The sequence below is a fragment of the Phacochoerus africanus genome, chromosome 15, assembly GCF_016906955.1.
Source record: "Phacochoerus africanus isolate WHEZ1 chromosome 15, ROS_Pafr_v1, whole genome shotgun sequence".
In the NCBI taxonomy this organism is placed as follows: domain Eukaryota; kingdom Metazoa; phylum Chordata; class Mammalia; order Artiodactyla; family Suidae; genus Phacochoerus; species Phacochoerus africanus.
In genome coordinates this window covers 49,495,776-49,515,805 of record NC_062558.1, presented here as the reverse complement: position 1 = coordinate 49,515,805, position 20,030 = coordinate 49,495,776, and the positions used below count along the sequence as shown (strand labels likewise).

General features: G+C 55.7%; 1 protein-coding gene across 2 annotated transcripts in view; it reads right to left on the bottom strand.

Moving 5' to 3' along the window:
* The window catches only part of BCR (BCR activator of RhoGEF and GTPase), a 115,206-nt gene continuing 95,176 nt past the window's right edge, over positions 1-20,030 (bottom strand). Inside the window, exons 16-23 of one of the 2 annotated variants that reach the window (XM_047762780.1) lie at positions 19,208-19,339; positions 7,452-7,511; positions 6,333-6,442; positions 4,934-5,073; positions 4,281-4,415; positions 3,484-3,589; positions 2,905-3,067; positions 1-2,559 (exon numbers count right to left, since the gene is read on the bottom strand). In XM_047762780.1, coding sequence (XP_047618736.1) covers positions 2,470-2,559; positions 2,905-3,067; positions 3,484-3,589; positions 4,281-4,415; positions 4,934-5,073; positions 6,333-6,442; positions 7,452-7,511; positions 19,208-19,339 — 936 coding nt within the window. In that variant the 3' untranslated portion in view covers positions 1-2,469. The remainder of the gene's footprint in view (positions 2,560-2,904; positions 3,068-3,483; positions 3,590-4,280; positions 4,416-4,933; positions 5,074-6,332; positions 6,443-7,451; positions 7,512-19,207; positions 19,340-20,030) is intronic. The other variant, XM_047762781.1, reaches the window with a different exon arrangement.

Genomic DNA, 20,030 nt, shown 5'->3' with positions numbered 1-20,030 from the left:
TCATCTCAGGGAACTTTAATGAAAGTGTCAGCAGTCCTTTTCCCCACAGTGGTACAGAGACGGCCGAGTTCGAACTTGGACTTGCAGCTGCCAAGAGACCACCACCCACCAGCGTGGGGTCCAGCTGCCCCCTGAGCTTGCTGCTCCAGACCCAGGGCCCCGGGGCGGCGAGGTGTCTCTTCTCGTCGCAGAGTCCGGCAGCCGAGCCTCAAAGAAGGTCACGTGTGGGTCCTAGGCCGTCACCTGCCCATTGGCTTTGCCAACCCTCAGGCCTGAGTGTCAGGGGGAGGACAGGGCACGTGAGGACCCAAAGTGACTGCCGCCACTGTGGCCCAGCAAAGGAGTGCTTTGACATCCCACCATTAAACAGCACACATCCTACATAAATAAAAAGCAGAAAGGGGAAGGAGGTGGGGGAGGGAATGAAAGTTGGCACAGACACTGAGAGATTGCTTTCCAGTTTCAATGCGACAGACGCAAATCATGGGACTCCAGGGAAACAGAAACAAGGGCTGGGTCTGGCTTTTCTAAGCGAAGGGTGCTCCCCTTGCAGGGTTGGACGGGAACATGGAAGCCAGGCCAGAAGAGGCCAGGAGCTGGTGGCCTGGGAAACCCACTGAGTCCGGAAATGTGCAGAGGACAGAGGACCCTGCTCCCTGCCCTCCTCCCCAAGAAGGGCAGTGCTGCCTCAAAACGGTGGGTCTTGCGAGTAAAAAGTACAACTAAATAAATACAGTATGCAGACTTAAGACCTTCAAGTGACTTCTTTTTTGGTCCCCTGCCTTGGCAGGTCTACAGGCCAAGGGGGAGTGGGGGCAAGTGGCCCCCATGTGCTGTGAGGTTGGGCAGGAGCTGCCCACTGCTCCACCGGGTGCCAGGGACATGGGAGGGGTCATGGGACAGTGCCTCCAGCTACCGGGTGTAATCATGTGAAAGCAAATGCCTTTTCCTGAGTCATGCCACTGCTTCTCTCCTCCGGTTCAGCTGCATCCTCTCTTCCTGCAAGTCCAGCACGGAAACTTGGCCTTTGTTTCTTTTCCCCTCGCCCCCGACCCTTTTTTGAAAAAAGTGATGCAATTCTTCACAGACTTGTTTCTTCAAACTACTTTGCGGCCTCCCCAGTTCCTCTTCCCCTAGGTCAGCCGGTCAGAAGGGTTACCAGGAGCGTCGAGTGTGGCCAGGCAGGCAGTGGGCGGGTCTGTCTCTCCACCTGCTCTGGGATGGGAGCCCCACCCTTGGCCTGGCCTGTGGAGTAGCCCCTGTCCCCAACCCCCCAAACCCCAGATGCTGCAGAGGTTTCAGAAGCAGCCTCCTGGTGGAAACTGAGCTGGCGCTAGGAGGAAGACAGGATACCACTGGGACTCCGATTGTCCACAGAGTACATTCTAACATCTTATTAGCTATCTGAATCTGTTAGGAAGAAAATTAGAAACTATGTATAAAACTTAAAAATATTCAAGTATCAAAAGGCTATTCAGATCAAAGTTTAAAACAAACTGTCTTGTTGGCAAGCTGCCGCTGCTGCCAAGAGAAAACCTTTACAAAAGTCTGCTGCTGAGTGTGTGCGGGGGTGGCAGAGAGCTAGGAGGGGAGCCATCTATAGGGGAACCATTAGGGGAGGAGAGAGCGGGGGTGGCTGGGCCACAGGCTGGAGGAAGCCGGAGATCAAGGCCTTTGTGAGCTGAGGAGGACGGTGTGTGCCCGGCAGGGCAGCTGGAATGGTGCGCTGGGTCACTCTCCCTAGACAACTAGCCATAAAGTGCACAGCCTGGGCCTCCCTCCCCTGGTGTTAAGTCCTGGATGGGAGCTGCCTGCCGAGGGGCACATGATCAGCAAAAACAAAGCAACAGGACAGAGCAGGAAGACCCATTTCTACACAGATCCTTCTGGAAAGAAAGAGAAGAAAGGAGGTGAAAGGGGTCAAGCGCTGCAAAGAGTAGACTTAGCTTTGCAAGCCCTGTTACAAACAGGAGTGGAATTTCTAAGTCTGGGAAATCAAAAACTCCACCCACAGAGGGTGGGGCCTGGCCCCCAGGCTTGAAGCAGCAGTATTTATTCAAGCCACCACAGTGCTGAAATCTGCTCCTGTTCCCTTGACAGCTGACCCAGTAGGAATCTTTAAACTCTGATAAGTTAAATTCATAAACACCACTCCTTTCGCCTGGTCCTGCCCAGGCCCTCAACAGGAGATACACTGGCTTGGGGTGCCCCCTGGTGGTGGCATGGCAAACCACAGTCTGAGGCCACCCAGAGCTCACAGGCCTCGTCCGCTGGGGGCCCTGAAGTGCCCAGGCCACTTGACTGTTTGCCTTGGGTAATTGTCTCTTGGTAGACAGCCTGGCCCAGGGGGTGGGGGGGCGGTGTGGCCCAGTTACTCCTCAAGAAGTTCCGGTTCCCATTCTCTGGATGGCCCATTTCCCTAGGAGGTTCCCGGGCCGTCCTGCCGGCCCTGTGGGTGGAACTGGGCCCTTAGACTTCAGTGGAGAAGAGGACACTCTGTCTCTTGCTGTCCGGGGCAGGGATGGCCTCCAGCTGCAGGAAGTACAGCAACACCTGCACCTGTGGGGGCAGAGAAGGAGGCAAGCAGCTCAGAGGGGAGGTCTTCCTGGCAGTGCCCAGGCCTGACCACTGAGATCACAGGGTGCTGAGGGCTCTGCTGGTGACACCAGCCCATCACAGCGAGATCTGGGTGCCCTGAAGGACCACCAGGTGGGGTGGGATGAGAGACCCCAGGAAGGTGTAGACTGAAGGGCAGTGGCCTGGGCCCTCCCTGCCTTGTGGCCCTGGACAAGTCCCACTCTCCAAACTTTGGCCACCTTCCTGGCACAACTCAGGTGGGAACCGCCAGCAAGACTCAGGGTGGGGCAGGCAGAGGCCATCTGTGTCAGGCCGGCCTCCTCATACCTGGGACATGACCTCCAGGGACCAGCTGTCAGTCATGGAGATGGGCTGGCTGGGGTTGGCAGGGAGCTTGCTCTCCTTCTCGGAGGGCCGCAGCAGCGTGGGGCCAAACACCGTGGCGAGGTTGTGCAGGGACATCTTGTTTACTGTCTCCTTTTCTGCCACCCTGCGGAGGGACGAGGGCAAGGGACTGCTGTGATACTGCCTCTAAGATGGAGGCCGGCGGGGACCTTGGCCTCCCTGGGAGGGAGGGTGAGCTCCGGCCCAGCTAAGCTGAAAGCAGACCCCACCCCAGCTCTTCTGGGTCGGAAGGGCCCAGCATGAACACTGCTCAAGGCCAGCAGGTAGCCAGGCGAGCTCTGGGCAGGGGGTTGGGGGAATGTCCGGCTGTGGCAGAGAGGGATGGGGGTGGCAATGGTGCTGGTACCCAGAGGGGATAACCACAGTGGGAGGGGCAGGGAAGGGAGAGAAGGCTCTGGGTGCCAGGGAGTCTGATGGGAGCCAGTGGGACAAGGGAGGACCCCCCTCATTGCTGCCCCAGGGGCACCAGAGCCATGAGCCCCCCAGAGCTGCTGAGCTTACCTTTTCAGGTGGTCCAGAAGGAAGAGAAAGGTCAGCAGGTTGGCCTCCGGGAGGGACAGGAGCAAGTTAAGCATGCAGCTCTCCTTTGCAACGGGGTCTGAGAGCGCTGTGGGGAGGGTGGGTCGGGGGTGGTTACTTCTCAGGGTCCCAACAATGGGCTGGAGGTCTCTTCCAGGGCCCATGTCAGAGGGCACAGCACAGGCCATGCCCGTCATTGTCCTGGTTCACACAGCACTGGCCCCCAGGGAGGAAGGACCCTGTGGTAGGAGCTGATGTGGGGAGTGGACTATGACTTTTCTGAATCTCAAAGGGGTTGAGGGACCAGTGGCAGGAGGTGCCAGGCACAGCTGCCCTCCTGGCTGACTTGGCCATTCCTGCCTTCTGCTTGGAAGAGACCCAGGCACGGGAAGCTAGACTGAATAAAGCAGGAAGAGGTGCCCGCACCACTCAGTGTACCCGAGAGATCTGCCCCATGTGCCAGCGCCCCTCAATCCAGGTGGACTTGGGCTCAAAGCCCTGCTTGGCGGGGCCAGGACCTGGGGTTAGTGAGGAGAGGGTGGCCTCCAGGACCCCTCACCCAGCCATGTTCATAGCAGCACTGGCTGCTTCACCTCCAGGGCTGCATGGAGGGACGGGCACAGTGGGCAGCCTGCAGAGGCCTTCCAGGACCAGCTTGGACTTGGCGCGGTCCTCTGCCACGGGCAGAGTTTGGGTCGAGACTTGGGTTCCCTCACCTTGCCCCTGACCCTCCCAAGGACAGCAGCGGACAGGAGTGGGGTGGGAGGTGCCGAACTCACCGATGCCCTCAGCGAAGTTGGGGTAGAACTCGTCAGTGAAGAGGGGCTCAGGCAGCTCCCGGAAGTAGAGCTTCAGTGTCCCAGCGATGGCGTTCACGTCCATCTCACTCATCATCACCGACACATCCTTGTTGTCTGGAGAGAGTGCAGATGTGGCGTGAGGCCCATTCAGGGACCCTGAACCGGCTCTGCTTTGTGAGCCCCAGGCTGGGCCCATGCTGGCCACCCAGAGGGGCCCGCCCAGGGGAGCTTGGCTGTCTGGAGCTCCAGGCCAAACCGAGGATGCAGGTAGAACTCCTGACTCTGCCCGCATCTACTCTGAGGACCCTCTGGGGTGTCAGATAAGGTCTGGTGTCCTTATCTGGCAACTGGGGCACTTTTACCAGCTTCTCTGCAGCCAGACACACTGACCCCTGGGCTCTGGTCAGCACCTCTTGTCTACCCCCAGGGCAAGCAGGCCGAGCCCCGGGTGAGATGGGACAGCCCCACAGAAGCCCCTGGTCCAGCTTGGCAAGAGCCATGCATGTGTGGTTAGGACAGGTTTGGCACCGGCATCTGCAGAACCTCTACCCCCAATTCCCTTCCCTCTGCATCGTATCAAATGGGCCCCGTGCCCACACCTCCCATCCCACACTGCCTGGCCCCACACTCACTGACGTCAAAGGCTGCCTTCAGTGCCTGGATGTCCGTGGCCACGCCAGACACGCGGTAGATGCCCACTTCCTCCATGCCCCGGCGCTCGATCTCCTCCACACACTGGCGCACAATATAGGGCACCTTGGACCTCTCCCTCCTGTGATGGGGGGGAATGCCCTCAGTGCCCAGCAGCCTGGCTCAGGCTGCAGTGGGGCTGGACCCCTGGGCTGTCTGCACACCCGGGCACCCAAGGCCTTCCTTCCATGTGCACTCCCTCCACTTGGTGATCTCAGAGCCAGCACTGCTTACATCTTGTGAGGGCCTTTTCAACAGCTCCAGGTAGCTGACACCCTACCAGTCACACCTGAACTTTGCAGGAAGGTCATGAGGCTTTTCTAAGGGAGGTCAGCTGTTGGAAGTCAGTTAAAAGATCCTGGGCCTTGGGTTAACAAGCAATGGACCACAAGGGTCCTAGAAGCAGCTGGTCTCCGAGTTGGGGGAAGGGACACGGTCTTTGCACTGGCCCCCAATGGCTGTTGCGAGATGCTGACCCCTCCAGGCCTGGGCAAGAGGTGGGCCCTGTGCTCGGCAGGCAGCTGGGCTGGAGGACTGACTCAGGGCTGCCTCAGGCCACTGCTCAAATCCTGTGATTCTATGTGCATTTCTCTTCCACAACAGACAGACAACAGACAATCCCAGAACCTCTAGTAGGACACCGGAGTGAGGACACCTCAAAATAGGAGACGTGTATTTGGAAGGTCAGCTTCAGTCTAGCAGAGCTCTGTCCCCAGCCACGCCCACGAGTGGCACTTACTTGGGTACTGCAGGAGAGAGTGCTCTCTGCTCCTGTCTAGGGCCACTCAGAGGTGCTGGAGGATCGTTGGGGTGCAGCTGGGGGAGGGGAGCCGTGTTCAGACACAACAGGTATCGGGGGAATGTCTGACGCAGGTCTCAGTCTGATGACCAGCAAGGTCAGGGGCCCGATCAGATTCCAAACTGGGGAAGCGAAGGGATTCTGGGAGAAAGTGGCCTGTGTCCCTAGGAACTGCCCTTAAACCTACACACAAGTGTCTCCTGGCAACTGACCTGTGACAAAGAGGAAGCGCTTGTCATCACTGAACAGGAGCCCCGATCATGACAAATTCCAAGCAAAGGAAGAAAACCCTGCCACGTGCAACTCTGGGAGCTACACGGGAAGGGGGCTGGACACCCCTCAGCTCATGGGGACATGTTTCAAGGTAAACATGGGAGGCAGCCAAGCACAGAATGCTTCACGGGCTAGGAGGCGTCCCCATGAGGTGACCGCGCACAGAGTGGGAGACCCACACCTGCTCTTTCCTCTAGAAACACCTGGGGAGGGTATACCTTCAGTCCTTGGGGACAAGAGACGCATGACCCCAGTCTCTGGCCACTTACTTGGTGACCACGGCAATCTTGACTCCGAAGACACCTGTCTGTTTCCGGGAAGGCATCCTCTTCAAGCTGAACTCCCTGCTGGTGAACTTTACTGAGAGCTTCACTTCAATCTGCAGGGAGAAGTTGGGGCAAGACCCTCTCACCCTTCTGGTCTTTGCAGCCCATGTTCCCAGGGGCTCGGGGTCTTGGCAATTCTTTCCACCCCCCAGGGTGAGCAGGCTGAGTTTCAGGTGTGGGGCAGCCCCTGGTCCAACTCAGCATGAGCTGGGCACAATCAGGGAGAGTTAAGGTTTGGCTTCTGCAGGTCCTTGCCTCCCTCAACCTGGAACCCCTCTGCTTCTCTTCCTTTTATTTTTCTCTTTATGGCTGCAAGTGCAGCATATGTAAATTGCTGGGCTAGGGGCTGAATCCGAGCTGCATTTGCCAGCCTACACCACAGCCATAGCAACACCAGATCCGAGTTGCATCTGGGACCTATGCTGCAGCTTGTGTCAACACTGGATCCTTAACCCACTGAGCGAGGCCAGAGATCAAACCCACATCCTCACAGACACTATATCAGGTTCTTAACCCACTGAGCCACAATGGGAACTCCACTGTCTTTCTTATTTAATTCTAATAACAAAAACCTCCACGAAACAGGAGTTTTGGCTATGGTGTAATGGGATTGGTTGTGTCTCTGGAGCACTAGGACTTAGGTTCAACCCCTGGCCCTGCACAGGGGGTTAAGGATCCAGTGTTGATGCAACTGCAGCCCAGATCTGATCCCTGACCCAGGAACTCCATATGCCAGGGGATGGCCAAAAAAGAAAAAAAAAAACAAAAACAAACAAAAAAACCCCCCACAAAACAATGGAGAAAATGTACAGAGAATCCCTTTGGGCAGACCCCAGGGTTGAGGTCTTCCTATCTCTGTGATGCCACTGGGCCAGGAAAGACGCTCAGTACCTGACGGGCTCCTCCCCACACCCCAACCACTGAATGAGCTCCTCCCTGCAAGCAGTGGTTCCGTCCTCCGGGGTCCCTGCATCCCCCTCAGACACTGGCTCAGGCTGAGCCTCCTTCTGACTATTATGGAAGAAAACAGGACTACCCCAGCCTTCTGCAGGAAGTACGTACCCCGTTCATGGCAATGACTGTCCGCTGCCAGTCTCTATCCTGCAGGGCCTGGGGGTCCAGCTGGAAAGCAAGGGGTCAGGATGATCAGATGCCCTAGGGTCTGTGCAGAAGGCCTGCAGAGGCCTTCTCTGCACTGAAGCGGAATTGGAGCTGGGCCTCAGCCGGCACCTCTATGCAGAGGCCAAGACGGGTCCAGAGAGAGAAGGACCTGACAGAAGCCTGCAGATCTTCACTGCCTGTAGCCCAGGCTGGCCCAGGTGATGAGTCATGGACAGCTTGTGCCCTGCCCCCTGGTCCTCCCTCTGTCACTGTCCCCTGAGCTGGCATCCAAGCTCACAGCCCACAAGCTGGGAGCCACCCCGCCCTGCCCCAGCATCACAGGTGCTTCATGCAGCTCAGAGGCGAGCGGTTGGTTTATGTGACATTCTGGGAAGCCTGATTTCTGTCTCCCCCCCCCCCCCAATCTTTTCCAGGGCTGCGCCTGCAGCATATGAAGGTTCCAGGCTTAACCCACTGAGCGAGGCCAGAGATCAAACCCACATCCTCACAGACACTATATCAGGTTCTTAACCCACTGAGCCACAATGAGAACTCCACTGTCTTTCTTATTTAATTCTAATAACAAAAACCTCCACAAAACAGGAGTTTTTTAGAGGCCTATGCCACAGCCACAGCAACAAGGGATCTGAGCCGCGTCTTTGACCTACACCACAGCTCATGGCAACACCAGATCCTTAAACCACTGAGTGAGGCCAGGGATGGAACCCGAAACCTCATGGTTCCTAGTCGGATTCATTAACCACTGAGCCATGATGGGAACTTCTGGGAAGCCTGATTTCAACAGCATCTTCCTGGGGGTGCATCATCCAAGAGCTGGGAACTTGGTCTTTCCCCTTAGCGCGCCCTGTGATCAGCTTTCAGGAGCCCGTGCAAGCAGGGCCTCTAGTCCAGGCTGGACCCATGGTTCAGAGTCAGCCCCACAGAAACCTGGAGCCCAGCTCCAAATCACGCCGCTAGCCTGGAGGCTGGAAGAGGCCTCTGCAGCCCCTCTCACTTCTACCCCACAGAGAATGGTCCAAGCGCCGGTCCAAGCTGTTTAGTGTCAGCTGACCTTGTGTGCTGCTATAAGATGCCCCAACCTGCCTGGTCAGGCGATGTGCCCTCCTCCAATTCCCCAGGTCCTGGAAGAGCCACACGGGCAGTGTGACCAGACCTCCCAGGTGATTCTGGGGTGAAGGCAGGTCAGGGAGCTGCCGTCGGCACCACATAACCTGGTGTGCCTCACCCAGGGCCTTGTGGTTTCATCGCTTGCCTCACTAGAACGGTTCACGGGCTACTGGAAAGATGCTTAAAGTTTGATCCCTGGCTTTGCTCACTGGGTTAAGGATCTGGCACTGCTGTGAGCTGTGGCGTAGGTTGCAGACATGGCTCAGATGCTGTGCTGCTGTGGCTGTGGTACAGCCCAGCAGCTACAGCTCCAATTCTACCCCTAGCCTGGAAGCCCATATGCTGCGGATGCAGCCCTAAAAATACAAAAAAAAAAAAAAAAGAAGAAGAAAGAAGCTTAAGGGCAGAGACCATATCCTGCAATGGCAGCACACATGCACCCACACCAGCACCCCCATGGAGACAGTACTGCACCGAGTGCCAGCACTAGAGGGGCACTCAGGACAGGCATCACATATCTGTTCACTATAAGGGACCAGGTGGCAGCTGGGAAGAGAGACCCAGAAGCCTCGACCTCTCAGGTGGGTGCACCCGAGTTCTCTCTCTGAACCTGCTTGGCACAGAGGTCATCACAGGCCCTCCTCACCTCCTCTTCTAGGTCCTACTGGTTACCATTCTCAAGGATCCAAAATGTACAGACAGAATGACACAGACAGACAAAGGGAGGCAGAGTGTCTCCCTCCTGGGCTGTGTGGTCACAGGTCCTCCTTCTGTCTGTCCCAGGAGGTTCTCAGGGGCCCTGGGCCATGGGGACTGTACTCTGAGGGACAGGTCTGAGCAAAGACCAGTCATAAACCACCCCCACGTGCTGCTCCTCGGGCTCCCAGCTGGGTTAACACCTCCCCTAGGGGAGGCTGCACGGGGTGACACAAGGGCCCTCACACCTCTCAGCCAGACCTGAGTGGCGGGAGGGAGGGGAGCGCACAGCTGGCCCCTCACCCACAACTCTCGAGTCCTGGCCATCCAGGGAGGAAGGGGGCAGGTGCGGTTCCTCCTGCTCCTGAGGAAGGGGGAGTTTACCTCCACCACTGGAAGCTTCAAAAAGGGAGACACAGGAGTTCCCATCGTGGTGCAGTGGAAACAAATCCGACTAGGAACCATGAGGTTTCGGGTTCCATCCCTGGACTTGCTCAGTGGGTTAAGAATCCCGCGTTGCCGTGAGCTATGGTATAGGTCACAGATGCGGCCTGGAGCTGGTGTTGCTGTGGCTGTGCCATAGGCCGGCAGCTATAGCTCCGATTAGACCCTTAGCCTGGGAACCGCCATATGCCGCGGGTGCAGCTCTAAACAACAATAACAATAACAACAACAACAACAACAAACGAAAAGGGAGACACAGTGGCAGAGAGACACCCTCTCTTGCCCTCCAAGAACGGGAATCACCGGGCTCCCTCCCCTCACCTCTCCAGGACAGAGACTTGGCACATGCAGCCCAATGACAGGCAGAGGGACAGAGATCTCCAGCCCACCCGCAGGCCCACCTTGCCCTTGCGTACGAGACTCCGGATGTGGGTCCACAGGGCGGTGCCATGAGCACATAAGTGCTTTTCGACAGAGGTTGCCCGGCTCTGGCCCGTCCGGCCAGTGGGGAGGAGGTACCGCAGGAGGCCCTGCAGGGTGGCCGCACACGGTGTCTCTCGCATCCTTGGCCCTGCTGTGTGAGAGGCTGGTGCAGCCGGACTGGAGCGCGATGGACAGGAGTGAGATGGGTGGCAGTGAGGATGGAGAGCAGTGTGTCGAGCTCTGGGCCTCCAAGGCCTTTTGACCAGGCTTCTCAGGAAGCCCCGCCCTGCAGCCTACTCCCCCCCCAACCCCAGGTTCTTTGTTTGTGTGTGGAAAAAATACCCCCACCAGCAGCCTATTGGTTACAGGAATTCTGACACGTCACAGTTCTCTCTAAAGCCCAGAAAAGCCAAGTTTCCTTCTCAAGTGGCTGGTTTCCTGTTGGTGAGCTTGGAGATGCTGAGTAACACGTGTCTGCCTGGCCAGTCTGCCTCATGGCTGCCCCTAGTCAGTGACCCCATCTCGGCATGGACTTGGGTGGGAGAGTTCCCCGAAGGCTCTGCAGCACTGCCAGTCAGATGCATGACAAGGGGTGATGGCCCATCGTCCACCCCCTGTACTGAGGCCCAGTCCTGCCTCCACCTGCCCCAGAGGCTGCCAGGAGGCTCCTTACCGGGCCCCCAGCCCCCTCAGTGGCTCCAGAGGGAATGATAGTCCCCAGGCTGGCCCACTGCCAACAGAGAGCATGTGGAGTGGAGCGGAAGCAGCATGAGAATAACACAACGATGAGGTCGTCTCCATCCAGCCCCAAAGAGCACTCAGGGCTGGCACGCTCTCTTATGGGCTATTTAAAGCACAGAGAAATAAACAAGTGGGGACCGGGGTTTGGAACAACAGGAGATGGAGGGGCAAGGACCGGGAAACAGCAATCGAGGGAAAACTGGGGGCACCTTCTTATACCCAGGTTCTAGAAGGAAGGTCTGGGCCCTGGCTCCTCTCCCTCAGGGCTGGCAAGGGGGGCAGCAAGCCTGCTGGACCACCTTGTGTGACCCATCAGAGAGGCAATGGGGGTGGGGCAGGTGCTGAGGACGTGGCCCCACCCTGCTTGCCCTGTAGCACGGCCAGATGGGTCACTGATGTCACCGATGGACAACCACAGCACGTCTCTCACCCACCCAGCCCAAGCACAGGCAGCACCAAACTGTCCAAAAAAGGAAATGCTGCTCTCTCCTCACTGGCCTCCCCGGAGTTTCCCCTGGGCCCAGTGTCACCACCCAGGACGGTCCAGCAGGGCCTTCCCAGGAGTCCTGATGGACCCCACATGTCTACACTGTAACCTACTCCCTGGAGTGGTCTCCTTCTCTTCCTACTGCAGTCTGTTCTCTGCACCTCTATCCTCCATAGCATTAACGCCTCCACCCCTCCCTGCAACCAGGCTACAGCATAACTCAGAAAAATAAAGGACAGCTCCCACCCAGAAGACAGAGGGTGACAGGTATCAGTGAGGATGTGGAGAAATAGGAGCCCCCAGACACCACTGCCGGGATGTGAAATGCCATGGCCTCTCTGGAAAAGCAGGGCAGTTCCTCACAAAGTTAACCCTGGCTATCCGACCTGGCATTTCCCCTCCTAGGTCTCTGCACAGCAGCAAGGAAAACATCTTTCCTCACGGACTGTGCACAGGTTCACAGAGCAGTAACCTTTATAGGCCTGAGCTAGAAACAACCCAAGTGTCCGTCAACTGGTGGATGGAGGAGACACGGATGGAATGTGGTTCAGCCAAAAAAGGAGTAAAGCTAACATGCTCTGACGCGGATGACCCTCAAAAATGTTTTGCTAAGTGGAGGAAGCCAGTCACAAAAGATCACGTAATACGGTACGATTCCGTTTATACAAAATGTGCAGAATGGATAAATCTAGCAACAAAAAGCAGTCCCACCCCCACTGGGGGGTGGGAAGAGGGAAACCGTTTTGGGGGGTGTGTGTGGAAATATCCCCAGACTGGATTGTTGGTGATAGCTGTTCAACGCTGTACATTACTAAAGCCATTGACTTACATACTGAAAAGGGACACACTGTGAAAGACATGACAGAGTATGACAGTGAAAGAAAAAAAAGATATAAGGTCCTAAACCAGAGCACAGTAGAGCAAGGAGGTGCCCCTTCCCTTGAAAATAGAAAGCATAAGGCAGAGAGTGGCAGGAGATGAAGCTGAATCACGAGGCATTTTTCTGAGAAAGAGAAAGAGTAGTAAAGTGATTCACAGCTCTGGGCCAAAGCCTTGGCCCACCTCTGGCCTGACTCAACGCAGGCCATGCACACATCACCGAAAACCTCAGAGAACCCAGGGCGTCCGCAGTCAATATCCTTTCGGATTTTTCTGGTTTTTTTGTTTGTTTGTTTGTTTCTGGCCTTGCCTGAGGCATGCAGAAGTTCCTGGGCCAGGGATCAAACTTGCGCCAGAGCAGTGACAATGCTGACTCTTTAACAGCTAGACTGTTAGGGAACCCCTCAATATCTTTATTTTTTAATGGCCACACCTGTGGCATATGCAAGCTCCCGGGCTAGGGGCTGAATCAGAGCTGCAGCTGCTGGCCTACGCCGCAGCCGCACCAGATCTAAGCTGCATTTGTGACCTATACCGTAGCTTGTGGCAACACTGGATCCTTAACTCACTGAGGGAGGCCAGTGATCAAACCTGCGTCCTCACAGACACTATGTCAGGTCCTGAGTCATAATAGGCACTCCCTCAATATCCTTTTGTATCATACAATCCAAGTCTTTTTTTTTTTTTTTGGTCTTTTTGCCTTTTCTAGGGCTGCTCCTGCAGCATATGGAGGTTCCCAGGCTAGGCGTCTAATCGGAGCTGTAGCTGCCGGCCTACACCAGAGCCACAGCAACATGGGATCCAAGTGGCATCTGCAACCTACACCACAGCTTACGGTACTGCTGGATCCTTAACCCGCTGAGCAAGGCCAGGGATCGAACCCGCAACCCCATGGATCCTAGTCGGATTTGCCAACCACTGAGCCATGACAGGAACTCCCCCAATCCAAGTCTTACAAAAATGCTGGCATGCGTGTCCTCCTCTCAGGGTTACTTACAACACTGAAAACTCAGGAACAGCCCAGACATCAAACAGTACAGAACTGGTTAATTAAACTGGGATGCAGCCTTGTGACAGCACATTACAAAGCTGGAAAAAACGTTGTTGTGCAAAAGGGATCTGGAGTTCCCGTCATGGCGCATCGGAAACGAATCCGACTAGGAACCATGAGGTTGCAGGTTTGATCCCTGGCCTCACTTAGCGGGGCTGGGATCTGGTATTGGCATGAGCTGATGTGTAGGTCACAGATGCGGCTCAGATCCTGTGTTGCTGTGGCTGTGGTGTAGGCCGGCAGCTATAGCTCTGATTCAACCCCTAGCCTGGGAACTTCCATAGGCTGTGGGCATGGCCCTAAGAAGCAAAGAAAAAACACAGTAACAACAACAAAAAAACCCCAAAGAACAATCACTACCCACTTCACGATCATGGTGACAGAGACCCCTAGGACCTGCCCCTCCAAGTGGGTGTTTCAGAGGTGACATCCCTGTGAAATGGTCATGCCTCATTCATCTCTGACTGCTCCCCCACCACCCCGCCCCTAGACACACAAGTGGTCCTGGCCCCATGACAGTCGGTGTGGACAGAATACGTACAGCCCTGAGATAATCTCCATGGCAGGCAGGACTCTGACTTTGTGACAGCACGCTCCCCCTCCCCAGATCCTTCCACCGGCCTTATCTTCACTGCGGTTGCTGGGAGCCTCCTCTGCTAGGACACAGGCTCCCTGAGGATGGGGATCTCTGTGCTCAGACATCTGTGCACGTGATACATGACGTAAATGTGTACATCCGGTGTTGTACAGCCACTGCCAGCGTCCACCTCCAGAACCTTTTCATCTTCCCAAACAGAAACTCTGTCCCTATTAAGCAATAACTCTGTGTCCGCCCCCCACCCCCAGGTCCACTCAACTTTCTGCCTCCGTAAATGGGACTGTTCTGGGTACCTCATATAAGCAGAATCCTACAGTATTTGTCCTTTTGCAACTGGCTTATTTCACTGCGCAGAATGTCCTTGAGATTCATCCACATTGTGGGGTGTGTCGGAATGTCCTTCCCTTTTTACAGCTGCACAAAATTCCACGGTATGGCCAGGCCACATTCATTCATTCATTCATTCATTTATTGTCTTTTGTCCTTTTTAGGGCCACACCCATGGCACAGGGAGGTTCCTAGGCTAGGGGTCTAATCGGAGCAGTAGCCACTGGCCTACACCAGAGCCACAGCAATGCCAGATCTGAGCCGCATCTGTGACCTACACCACAGCTCATGGCAACGCCGGATCCTTAACCCTCAACGTCATGGTTCCTAGTCGGATTCGTTTCCGCTGCACCATGACGGGAACTCCAAGGCCACATTTTGCTGAACTTCTCACCAGCTGGTAGATGTTTAGGCTCTTCCCAGTTTGAGGCTGTCATGGTCAGTGCTGCTGACAACACGTGTGTACAAGCCCAGTGGCATTTCCACATTCACATGTCACCCAGTGGCATGTCCACAGGCTCCTGGGACACAAGTGCCCAGAATTGGTGGTTGAGTGGGGAGACTGCCCGAGTGGGCAGACCTCACAGCTTGATAAGGGCTGAAGTGTGGGTGGCAGGACACCCCAAAAGGGGCACATTTGGCCCCCTGGCCCATACCCAGTTACATTTCTACGCAGGAGGCATGCTGGCCTGGCTGGGGAAGTCTGGGACACTGTGTACAGCCCCGAGCCAGGCTGAGTAGTAGTTTTGAATAAAGTGAGGGTCCAACCAGATTCCCAAGGCCCCGGTCTCACCGTTGAGGCTCATGTAAGACAGAAAACATGAAAAAAACCCAACTCTGATGCTCCTGTTGGAATTTGAGTTGTGAGCCCAGTGAGACACACAGAGGAGTAGGGAAAAAGTCTTCTAGAAAAATGGGGAGGGGCAGAGGAGGAGGCCTGGCTGGGGTCCCAGGGTGTCGCAGGCATGACCGTCCACCTCTGCCTTCCTTCCTCCTTTCTCCTGAGGATCCTGATTCATAAACAAGGTCTCACGGAGGCTGCCCACAGCCTGAGTCACAAATGCACGTCCGTCACTCTGGGATTCCCTCTCAGCTGACGCTGGTTCAGCAGCCGGTCCCCCCGCCCCTGTGTCTCTCACTGAAGCAGAGAAGGGGGTAGAACTGGAGCCAGCCTGCACCACTAACACCACTGACAGCAAACAGTAATAACTGTAGTAGTAGCAGCTGACGGTGAAGGCCCCCATACACAGCTCCGTGACCCCCACCCAGTTACGGGTAAGGAAATGGCTCTGGGGAGACGATGCTATGACTCAGCCCACGTCCCAAATGGTGCAGTGGGGCTGGAGGACTGGATAGTCTCTCCTTGACCAGACTCCAGCAGGCTCCTCTGAGATGTTTTCCAGCTGCAGGCAGCCCTCATGTTTTTGTGCTCCACAGATAATTGTATTTTTACAAATTGGAGGTGTGTGACAACCCTGCATTGTCAGACGTTGGTAACATTTTTTTCTTTTTGGGCTGCATCTGCAGCATATGGAAGTTCCTAGGCTAGGGGTCGAATCAGAGCTGCAGCTGCTGGCCTATACCACAGCCACAGCAACACCAGATCCAAATTGCATCTGTGACCTACACCACAGCTCACGCAACGCCAGAGCTGAGCGAGGCCAGGGATCCAACCCACATCCTCATGGATACTAGTCCAGTTAGTTACTGCTGAGCCACAACAGAAACTCCAGCATTTTTCCATTGACGTACTTACATTGCTTTTTTAGGCATAATGCTATTGCACACTTAGACTATAGTACAGGGTAAACATATTCTTTAAATGCACTAGGAACCCAGAAAACTCCTGCAACTTGCTTTAGTGCACTATCTCTAAGTTATGCCTGCAGGCCTTGTCCCAGGAGCATTACCTCAAGAGGTCAGTTTTAGCAAGACTCCTGCTAAGTCAGTTTAGCAAAAATCTCCCATCCTCAATATCAAATCAACCTCAACACCTGACCAAACTCCTCATCCTTAGTCCCCTGGCGACCCACAGTTCCCTGATGGTGTCTTGCCCCCAGATGTTCCTCTACTACTATTGTTACTGATGTTCTCAGCTGTAAATTCCCACCCTTCCTTGTCCTTTTCAGAGCTGACCCCTGTTTCTCTCCTGTGCAGTGGTCCCCACACCTATTTCAACAGTTCCCCTGAATGAAGTCAGCCTTGCTGGTTTAACAAGGCCAAATTTTTTTGTTTTTTTTTTTTTGTTTTTAGGGCCACATCTGTGGCATATGGAGGTTCCCAGGTTAGGGGTCTAATTGGAGCTACAGCTGCAGGCCTACACCACAGCTACAGCCACAGCTAGATCTGAGATGCGTCTGTGACCTACACCGCAGTTCACAGCAATGCCGGATCCTTAATCCACTGAGCGAGGCCAGGGATCGAACCCGCAACCTCATGAATCCTAGTAGGATTCACTTCCACTGTGGCATAATGGGAACTCCCAGGGCCAAGAATATTTTTTTCAACAGAGCCCACCCCCTCCCCCACCTCCTGCCCCCAGCTCGCATCTGGGTCCTACTGGAAGGTGGAGCATGCTCAGGGCACCTTGGATGGGGAAGAGCAGGCTGAGATCTGACAGCAGAAGCAACAGAGTCTTGGGGAGACGCCCCCCTGACCTCACTGCTCACCTACTCCCCCAGACTGTCAGAGAATACAGGTTTCAAGCATAAGGAAATATTTACATCCAGATGCATCAAGGCAAAGGGTTTCCAAAGAGGGCTTAACTTAACAAAGGAGGAAGACGAGTATCAGTTCTTTTCCTTTTTTTTTCTTTTCTAGGTGGCATATGGAGGTTCCCAGGCTAGGGATCTAATCAGAGCTGTAGCCACTGGCCTTCGCCAGAGCCACAGCAACATCAGATCCGAGCTGTGTCTGCAACCTGCACCACAGCTCTCGGCAATGCTGGATCCTTAACCCACTGAGTGAGGCCAGGGATTAAACCCGCAACTTCACGGTTCCTAGTCAGATTCGTTAACCACTGAGGCACTACAGGAACTCCCTCAGTTCTTTTCTTGTTTTTTTATGAAAACCCCAGTTACCTAGAGGCAGTGTTCACAGGCCCCGTTCAAACCCAACAATCCCAGGACTCCACAGGTGGGGGATGCACTTCAACAGCAGCATGGCCCATCTGTGCTGTTGGCATCTTCGGGATTCCATGCAAAGCCATGAGGGTGAACGAGATCTACATGGGGGGCTGCATCACAAGACCACTGCAGAGAATTAATGCCCCTGAGCTGCAAGGCAGTAAATTTCAGGCAGCACCCATGCAGCACCCCATCTACCAAACTCACATGGGGAGGGACATGGCCGGTCACAAGTTCCTGCTCAGGACCCTGGAAGTGGGATGACTGAAAAACCCTGGCCTACCCTCCTGCTTCTTCCACTTGGAAGCCCTGCTCTACACCAAGTCCCTACCGATGGTCCGATGGGGCTGACGGAGAGCAAGGAGGGACCACCCCCTTCTCACCCAAAACTGAAGCCACAGGTAGGTCTCGGGTCCAGGACCATCACCAAGAGATCTTGGACCAGGAGCCAACCCTTGTGGATCATTCCCACCTGAGAAAGACTGTGAGTCCTGTGTTCCCTGTGCCGGGCAAGACTGCCAGCCCGCTCCTTGATACGGCGTATTCCAACCTTAGCAAGGTCACTAGAGCACTGCCCTGAGCTGGTGTTCCCTCCCACACCGGGCAGCTCCCACCTTAGGAGAGCTCCAGCTCCATCTGTGGGGTTGGACGAGACTGGGGCCAGCTCCCCGAGGAAGGGTGAGGGTTCCAGGAGTGCACCTGGCTGCCCTGTGGTGCCAGCTGGCGGGCAGTGAGGGGAGCAGGACAGGGTGGTCATTTCTGTTTTGAGGCCTGGTCTCAAGATACTGACCCTGAGCCACTGAGTCCCCCATAAGCTCCCAAGGTGGGGAAGCAGACAATGTGCGCTGCCCCCTACCCTGGGGAGCTGCCCCAGGAGCTGGTAAGGAGCCCCACCAAGTGCGTGCTCCTGCCTCCCAGCAGACATGAATCACAGGGATGAGTCACCCTCTCCCAGACCTTCACCTTCTGCCCCCAGGGAGGGAGGCGGGGCTTCCTGCGGAGCCCTGTCTTCCCAGCGCACCTGGACCATGCAGTCAACACCCCTTCATGAGGCCCCATCCAGGGCAGGGTGGGGAGAAACCTGATTGGCTGGGTCTAGTTAAGATGCTCTGCAAGGAAAGACGGGGCAGGGGCTTCTTCCACGGGGTGCAGAGCTGAGCAGGTGAGGCCGCAAGAAACCAATGCAGGTGGTGCAGCTCCTGACTGCCAAGCAAGGCAAGCACTGGAGGGGGGCCTCCAAGATAAACTGCAGAAGACATGAGGGCCCAGATGGTTTTCCCTGAGGACCCAGGGACCCCTTGCTGGTCCTTCACAGACACTCTCAGCCCATCAGAGGCTTCTATACCAGTGCCTGGGGTGACCTGTGCTCACCCCATGGAAGGACGAAGCTGCACCCGCTGGAACTTAGGTCTGGGAGCCAGAGAGGGGACATAAGGCGGGTAGACTCAGACTTGTACTTTCCCAAGAACAGGTGACTCCTAATGGCCTGTGGGCCAGGTGCAGCCCACTGGAGGCTGTGGAGACACTGCGGCCCCACTGGGAAAACAGGCAGAACTGAAATTCCCTTGGGGACCAGAGGAGGCATGAGAGACAGTCAGACAGAGGGGCAGGCAGAACCTGCCAGGGCGCCAGCCAGGTCTCAACTGGAGGACAATGTAGAGCTGAGCTGCCTGACTATGTCTCCTCGAGTCCCAGCTCAGTGTCCCCAAGTGTCAAGTGGGGAAAGAACACAGGACCCAGAGGTGGGGCCGAGGGACGACGACACGTCTGGGCTGGGGGCCCAGAGGACACACAGGGATAGAGGGGCAGCGGTCTCACCTGCACCTGGCCCTTCCCCATGATTCTGTCTGCACTCTCGCCGTCCTCCTTGGTCATCTTTGTTTTGTTGTAACACTTTTCGTAGCACAGAATCCTTAAGGTCTGGGAGCCTTCCAGCTCGATCTCAAACTCCTGTAGCATCAGAGAGAAGGAAAGTCCAGAGTTAATGGGCCGGTCCAAGTGAGCGACAGGCAGTGCTGGCGGCTGAAGGGAACTCTAAGCCAGGCTCCTCCGAGGACAGCACCCGTGCGGGCCCGGGAGGGAGGCCCTGCACCGAGACATTCCCCACTCTTGTCCTGTGATACAGAGCATTACACTGTGGCTCAGCCTGGGCACTTCTGGCAGCTCTGAGTGCCTCTGGGACCTAATCCAAGCTCCTTAAGCCAGCATCTCATGGGGTGGTCTCTGCATCACCTGCCTCAGGAGTTCCGGGGTGCTGGCTACAGACACAGATGCTGTGGATTCTGGGGGATAACACGTGTCTACGCAGGTTCACTGGTTATGACAAGCGCCCATTCTGGTGTGGCAATGTGTGTGGTGGGCACAGGGATGGGGGTACACACACGGAACATCCTTGTCCTTTCTGCTCTGACCTAAAGCTGCTCTAAAAATAAAGCAAATTTGAAAGAAAAAAAAATCGATCCAGGGGAGTTCCCATTGTGGCTCAGTGGTTAATGAACCCGATTAGTATCCATGAGGACTCAGGTTTGATCCCTGGCCTTGCTCAGTGGGTTAAGGATCTGGTGTTGCTGTGAGCTGTGGTGCAGGTCACAGACATGGCTCAAATCCCACGTTGCTGTGGCTGTGGCGTAGGCTGGTTGGA